The sequence below is a fragment of the Chiloscyllium plagiosum genome, chromosome 7 (genome assembly GCF_004010195.1).
Source record: "Chiloscyllium plagiosum isolate BGI_BamShark_2017 chromosome 7, ASM401019v2, whole genome shotgun sequence".
Lineage (NCBI taxonomy): Eukaryota > Metazoa > Chordata > Chondrichthyes > Orectolobiformes > Hemiscylliidae > Chiloscyllium > Chiloscyllium plagiosum.
The window spans coordinates 28,658,212-28,666,151 of NC_057716.1; the positions used below are offsets into that span (position 1 = coordinate 28,658,212).

Consider the following 7,940-nt stretch of genomic DNA (forward strand, 5'->3'; position numbering starts at 1 on the left):
AGGTAAATGTGTGGTAAATGCTTGTTAACAGCAATATTTTTCTCCTTAATTATCAAGGGGTGACAGCTTGCCTGGAGAAGAATGACAGAGTAGCTGAAGAAGACTATGAGATAAATATTGTAAATGGTCCCGAACGTGGGCGACAGAACCAGGAGCAACAGGTATCACAAATCTGTTTTGCTTTAATATGAATATTACAACATATCTAAGTGACCAATTATTAAGCTGTTTTTAAATCTCACATCTTGCTGTGTTTGAAACTTTGATTCTTCTTAAGTTGATACTTGAGAACTGTGCTTAAAAATTAATCTGAATTCTGCTCGCCATGAAAATGATTTTGGATGCCATGAGACCATGGTATGTTTATATATGTGCTCTAGCAAATCAATGCAAGCTTTTCTACTTCTGGCATTAGCAATTCAGATGAATATCTCTGTCATTGCCTGTTTCCAGTTTGAAGTTACACTGTCAATATCATGATGCAGTAATTTGTGTTGTGCAATGACATCAAAATGGAGTTGGGCAACAGATTTACATTGAGCAGCCATGTCTGCTGATATAATGTGGTGTGATTCCACCTCCAGTTACAAACAGTATTATACTAGGCCGCTGCTGTGCTGTGCTTAACTGCTGCCCAGTTATCCATTGGGTATTCGAGGACCTTTTAGAAATATGTTTAGAATCATCTTAAGATAACACTTGTACAATAGAAAATGCAATCAAAGCAGTGAGTTTCATTTCTACAGGATCTGGATTATAAAAGGATTTCAGAGAAGAAAGTGTTATAAAAATTTGCAAACATGATACCAGCGCTGAAAGGTTGTAACTATCAAGAAAATCTGAAGTTAGGGCTCCTTTTTCTCAGAAACAAGAGACCAAGAGGGCTCCTGATGGAGGTCTTTTAAAGGGCTCAGTAGGGTTGATGAACAGAAGATGTTTCCTCTTGAGAATCCAAAGCTAATGGACCCTAAATATAAGATTGTTATGAATAAATTCAGGAGGGAATTGAAAACGTCTTCACACAGATTAGGATGAGAATCTAATAGTGGTATCCATGTGGTATAGCTGGAGGAAATAGTATGAATGCATTTGAAAAGAATTTAGCAAAGTATATGAGGGTAAAAGAGGAAGGGTCACAGGTCCCAGTACATTAACTCTGATTTCTCTTTGCAGATCTGCTGCCAGACCTGTGGGTTTTTCCAGCAATTTCTGTTTTTTTGTTTCTGATTTGCAGCATCCACTCTTCTTTTGGGGTTTTTTTTGCAATTTTCAGAAATCTGTTTATAGTGAGAAAGCCAGAAGACTGCTTCTTATCAGAGCAATTTGAACATTTTGCAATAACGATGCTCTGTCTGAATTGGTGCTGGGTTTATGTTTAATTATTTGGTTTGGTTTTGAAACCAAATAATTGCAACTGATGTTTTGTGTTACAGTGTTCAATGTACTCTATTTGTTGAGGCCTGTCATAAGCAACTTTATACTAAATTGAAAACCAATATAATGAACAACTTTCTTATTCCATCATCAATTGCTACGCAATACAAATTGAGCCAAGTTCAATAATTATAATCCTAATTAGACAAATATGACCAGTTCAGCCAATTGGTCTCAAATTGCCATTATTCATTCTAATCATTAAATATCCCAAATGATTTGATGAAAGTAATTTATAGATAGTTAAAATGCTCTGAAAAGAGGCATATAGTTCAGACATCTACAGAAACCTTATGTCTAAGGCAGTGGCTGGGTGTGTGGGTAGAATTTCATGATTGAAAATCCTATACAGTATCAATGCTAGAATGACGTATCTTTACAGAGTGAAGTGTATGTAATGATTCAGTTTGCCATTTGAACTGAGGGTACAAACTTTGGTTCAGTAAATACATTTCAAAAGCTGTTGAGCAAATACTAATCCTTCAGAGCAAGATGAATGAAGGTGATCCGCGCACACATTAGGATTGAGATGGTTAAGATTCTGTAAGGATTTAACTCAGTAGATGCTGAGAAAATGTTCCACTTGTGAATGAGGTCAAAGTTAAAGCCCCTTAGTGTATTATCGTCCCTAATAAATCCAATAGGCAACTTCTTCACTCAGATATTGGCTACAAATTGGAACTTGTCGCAACAAAGCATAGCTGAAGTGAATAGCATACAGGTCGTTCTGCTATAATGTGCATTCCGTGTACAAGATTTCATTGTAACGTGATTGACGAACAAGGTCGTGAACTTCTGAAACAGGTACTATTGGTTATAACGCAGTTCCGGCCACATTAATTTAAATGACGCCCGCTATTGTGCAATTTTCTTATAACATGAGAACAGAATGTTGCATTATAGCAGAACTGACTGTAGATGCATTTGAGTGAATGTAAAGGATGTATTAAACTAAATAATCATTTTAGAGAGAAAAAAATAAAGGATGCAATGAGGTTGGGTAAGAAGGCTTGTAGATGCATAAGCACCAGCACAGATCATTTACGCTGAATGGCCTGTTTCTGTGCTGTAAATTTTATTCATTTCAGTATAAGATCCTGAATATGGGGTCAACTAATTAGACTGTATAGTTGTCCTCCACATTCAGATTTGTTCAGTGTAATGGCATAACCTATTTTATTGTGTAGAGATTGCTTATAGCCTTCTGTATAGCACAGCATTTAATTTAATTTAAAATTATTACAGCGGAACCTGATTGTATTTGTTAAGTTATTTTCTGTCAGTAGGTGTGTAAAATTTTGATGTTACTGAATTATAAGCATCTGACAATATTCTGTAACGTAATACGTTATTTTTGTGTCAGTAATAACTCTTGCTGCAGATCCTTACTACGTACTGTGTAGTACTTGCAGTATACATTGATATGCATTTAACAAATCATGGTCCAGACTATCACATATTTTTAATTGGATGTTTTTGTTTTCTTTTTATTTTGCTGGCTGCTAGCTACCAAAACTATTTGATGGCTGCCACTTCTATTTCATGGGTCCATTCAAAAGCTGTAAGAAAGAAGATCTTGTTAATTTGGTCAAGGTTGGTGGGGGGCAGGTCCTTGCCCGGCAGCCAAAACCAGACAGTGACGTGACTCAGAGCATCAACACTGTGGCTTACCATGCATCCCCTGGCTCGGATCAGTCGTTTTGTACACAGTATATCATCTCTGACAAAGACAGTAACTATAAGCCTGAAAGAGTGAGGTTAGGCAAAGTGTGGACTACCCATTCTACATGGCTGATTGACTGTGTGAAAGCATTTGAACTGCTGCCGATAACCGAACATTAATAAATTTATCCATATATGTAGTTGATGTATTTTATAAAATGAGGCTCTAAATGATGTACTATTGATACAAAATCATGAAAAAAAATGCTTGAAAATGTAAACGCAACTCAGAAAATGCAAATAATATTAAAATTATAGGTCAAAGTTTGTTTAAACTAATCACTGTAAAAATTGCTTTATAATGACCTTTCTCTGCTAACTTCACTTATACTGTGTCACATTAAGTATTCATTACGCTAAATTAAGCTCATTCAATAAAAAGATTTATTTTATATCTTGCTCTACATGTTTTTCACACTCAATTTGTTTTAACATGCAAAGAATAATGAAAAACATCTGTTTAACTTGAATCCAGACGTGCTGTGTGCCAGCTTTTGTAGGTATGTGTTAATCCTTTGATCATTAACGTACTGGTTATCAAATCATGTATTTTTGTAATGAAGGTCCATCCCAGTGTTAAATCTGTCCACTGCTCTGGTTGCTGCCAAATCACTGAAATGAAAAGCATCGTTTAAATAAACCAATAAAATACACCAGTAAAATCTGTGAAACTGTTCTTGATTTACTTAGGACTATAATTTTAGGATAATTGGGATCACCATTGCAGCCCACTTACATCAACCTGGAGAGCTATGCAAGAAAGCCTCCATGATTTTTGTTTTGTTGTAGCACTTTACTCTATAATTACCAACAGCATTGTCAGCTAAGCTTAGTTGAGTCAGTCAGGGCCATGAAAAGCCAGCTGAGTCTTTAGAAATTTTGAATTCAGGCAATGCCATTGAATCAAAAACCGTAGAAGAAAGACATTTGACACTGTTGTATCAGCACCAATTCTTTGGAGAAGATGCTGTATTACTCCCACGATTTTGCTCTTTCCCCACAGACCTGCACATTTATCCTTTTCAAGGATTTGCCTAATTCCCTTTTGAAAATTACCACTTAATCTGCTCCCATCACCCTTTTTGGCAGCACATTTCACATCATCATTATGTACTCTGTATAAATATAAAGTTCTGGTCCCGCCTTTTATTATTTTGCCAGTTATCCTAACTGTGTTCCCAGGCTCATCAATTTCCTACTCAGTGGAAATAATTTTTCTTCAGTCACTTCATTAATACCCTCCATAGTCTTGAACACTTCTATTCAATCTCCCTTTAATCTCCCCTCTTTTTAAGGAGAACAGCTTCTCTAGTCTCTGCAAATAATTGAAGTTTCTCATCTCTGGCACCATTCTAGTAAATCTTGCATGCTCTCCTGGGATCTCACCATCCCTTCTTACAATGCAGTGCTCAGAATTGAAAACAATCCCCTAGCTGGAGCCTAACTAATGATTTGTAAAGTTTTAAAATAACTTTATAAGTCCTGTGTTCCATCCCTCTGTAAAAACCAAGAATCATTATGCTTTCTTTGTTTAAAACGGCTTTCTTAACTTGGCTTGTTTCCCTTGGATTCCAGGTATCCCTATTCCTGCGTCTCCCTTTAAGCTTACCAGTTTGTTCATCTTACCCAAAGAATGCTAAACTTGCAAATGTTTGTTTCTGGAGCACTTAAATGTGCAAATAGCTGTGCACCTCTTCAGCACAGACTGGTTAAGCTGCCTGTCCAAAAAGCTGTGTTCAACCATGCAGATGTCATTTCATGCTTCCTCTCACATGTCATTAACTAAAGTAAGTGTTTAGTTATATTGCAGCAGCCAGGCCATTCCAGTGAGGCATTATCTACCTTAGCAAGTAGATTTCAACACTTCCTGCATTTCCCAAAGCTCAGTATTAGCAATCCATTGGTATATTTTGATTAATAGTTTTCACGCTTTTGCCACCTTTGCTCTGACTTCAACAAGTTGCATTCAGGTAGTGCCTTTTGTACAGTAAAATGCCCCATCGCACTTAACAGGAATGGACTCACCCGAATCAGTTTCGCACAGTGGAGGCATTGGGATAAATGATTAAAGATTGTTGGTTTCCAAATCTTCTCCAGTAGTGCACACGGCCTCTGCAAATGCTGGCAGAGTGATGTGCTTTTTCTTTTTTGTTGCCTCTCTAATCGGGGCCTTTTCATTGACCGTTAACAGCAGCTGCCCACCAGAGGACAACTTTGTGGATTGCAGTCTGATGGGAATTCTTCATTGCTAGCCCTCTCTTCAACACATGGGCCTGCTGACTTTGGTGTGCAGTTCACACAATTGTTAGTGCGTAGGCTGTTCATCATATTGCACGGTTACGTGAATGAGCGTTGTGATCTAGTGTTGTTTTCCTGCCTTTTCCCTGTAACCCTGTGCGTTGTTTCCATTTAAATAATTGTCTAATATCCCCTTGGATGCCTCAATTGAACCTGCCTCCACCATATTTCCAGGTAGTACATTCCAGATCCTACCTACTCACTGTGTGCTACACATTCACTTATTATTCCTTTTAAATCTGTTCACTTCTTCATTTTATAAGTGATAGCAGTTTTCTATATTTATTGTCTCAACTCCTTGTGATTTTGAAAAGTACTTTTAGCTCTCCTTTTCACCTTCTCCACTCAAAGGAAACAGTTCCAACTGAAGTTTTTCATCCCTGCAACCATTCTTGTATGTCTTCTGCATTTTAAACAATGTATTCACATCCTCCTTACCACATGGCACCCAGAACTGTAAGCAGCATCCTAGCTAGTGGCTTCTACAGGTTCAACAGTACCTCTTTGCTTGTGCCACTCTCTACCCACTATTAACGAAACCCAAGATGCCATTATGAACTGTTCTGTGCTGCACCATGATATGCATCTAGTCTCTGCTCCTGCGTACACTTAGAGTTGTACCATTTCATTCTGCCTGTGTTCTTTATATAAAATTGTATCACCTCACGTTCTCTGAATTGAATTTCATCTGTCACCTATCTACCCACATCATCAGCATGTCAATGTCCTCTTGAAGTTTGATGTTCTCCTCACAATGCTTCCAAGTTGTGCAATGTGCATGAACTTTGAAATTGTTAACCAAAGTCGAGATCATAAATATGTCAGGAAAAGATCAATCGTTAGCATGTGTTGTGTCCCAGTACTGAGCCCTGGGGAATTCAGCCCCCCCAAAAAATTCATTAACCATTATCCTTCCCTATCATGCAGCCATTTTTTGTATCGATTTTGCTACTGTTTGTTTTATTCCATGAGCTTTAGCTTTGTTCTCAAGTCTGTTATGGGGCATGTAAGAAATGACTTTTGGAAGTTCATGTATATAAGATCGACAACATAATATAACAATATCGTAACTGTACTGAATCTCTCCAGTGTGGGGCCCAAAGTGTTCATACTGCCCCTCCAAAGAGCATTCCAATCCAGACCCAGACCCTGTCACTGTAACTCTGCATTTCCTGTGGCTAATCCACCTGGCCTGCACATCCCTGCATACTTTGATCAGGCAATCCACCTAACCTGTATATCTTTGGACAGAAACCGGAGCAGCTGCAGGAAACCCACGCAGACAGGGGGAGCATGTGCAATTGCTTGAGGCTGGAAATCAGGCCAGAATCCTTGGTGTTATGAGGCAACAGTGCTAACCATTGAGCCACTGTACCGTTATGTAACACTAATATAAAAACCATATAGCATCAAGCCGCGTCGGCAAAATTCCAAGTTAGTTATATATGAATTTCCTTAAATCCATTCTGATTCACCTTAATAAAATTACATTTTTCCATTGACTGTTAATTCTATCCCAGATCATTTTTCTGAAGTTTCCATATCACTGAAGTTATGTCAGATTTGTAATTGCTGGGCAATTCTGCCTTCTGCCTTTTTTTGAACAGGGTTGTAATACATCCAAGGCAGGCAGGTCAGCAGAGGAGGTAGGGTTGCTTTGTTAGTAAAAAATGAAATTAAATCAATAGCAAAAAAGAAAGTAGGGTCAGATGATGTAGAATCTGTGTGGGTAGAGTTGAGGAACCATAAAGGTGAAAAGTAAACCATAACAGGAGTTATCTACAGGCCTCCAAACAGTAGTCAGGATTTGGTGCGTAAGGTACACCAAGAGATAGAAAAGGTGTGTAAGAAAGGCATGGTTAAAGTGATCGTGGGGGATTTCAATATACAGTTGAACTGGGAAAACTAGGTAGGTAGTGGATCACAAGAAAAGGAATTTGTAGGATGTCTAGAAGATGGCTTTTTGGTGCAGCTTGTGGTGGATCCCAATGGGGAACAGGCAATACTGGATTTAGTGTTTTGCAATGAGGTTGACTTGGTCAGGGAGCTTAAGGTGAAGGAACCCTTAGGAGGCAGTGATCATAATATGATAGAACTTTGCAGTTTGAGAGGGAGAAGGTGGAATCAGATCATATTACACCTGAATAAAGGCAACTACAGAGGCATAACGTAAGAGCTGGGTAGAATTGACCACTTTGACTCCTTTATAGAATTTCCAATTATAGAGGATAGAAACAGACCCTTTGGTCCAACTTGTCCATGCCGACCAAATTTCCCAAATTAAACTAGTCCCATGTGCCTGCATTTGGCCTATGCTCTCTAGTTTTGAACTCCCCTACCCTGGAAAAAAGAAACGATTGCAATTCACCTTATCTATGCATCTTATGATTTTATAAACCTCTACCAGGTCACCCCCTCGACCTTTTACACTTCAGGGATTAAAAGTCCAAGCTTTTCCAGTCTATTTTTACAACACAAACCCTCCA

General features: G+C 38.2%; 1 protein-coding gene across 4 annotated transcripts in view; it reads left to right on the plus strand.

Annotated features, from left to right (window-relative positions):
• The window catches only part of bard1 (BRCA1 associated RING domain 1), a 177,863-nt gene extending 174,054 nt beyond the window's left edge, over positions 1–3,809 (plus strand). For all 4 annotated transcript variants that reach the window (XM_043693340.1, XM_043693343.1, XM_043693341.1 and 1 more), the window contains 2 exons: positions 58–161; positions 2,941–3,809. In XM_043693340.1, the coding sequence (XP_043549275.1) occupies positions 58–161; positions 2,941–3,276 (440 nt within the window). In that variant the 3' untranslated portion in view covers positions 3,277–3,809. The remainder of the gene's footprint in view (positions 1–57; positions 162–2,940) is intronic.
• The last annotated feature ends 4,131 nt before the right edge of the window (positions 3,810–7,940 follow it).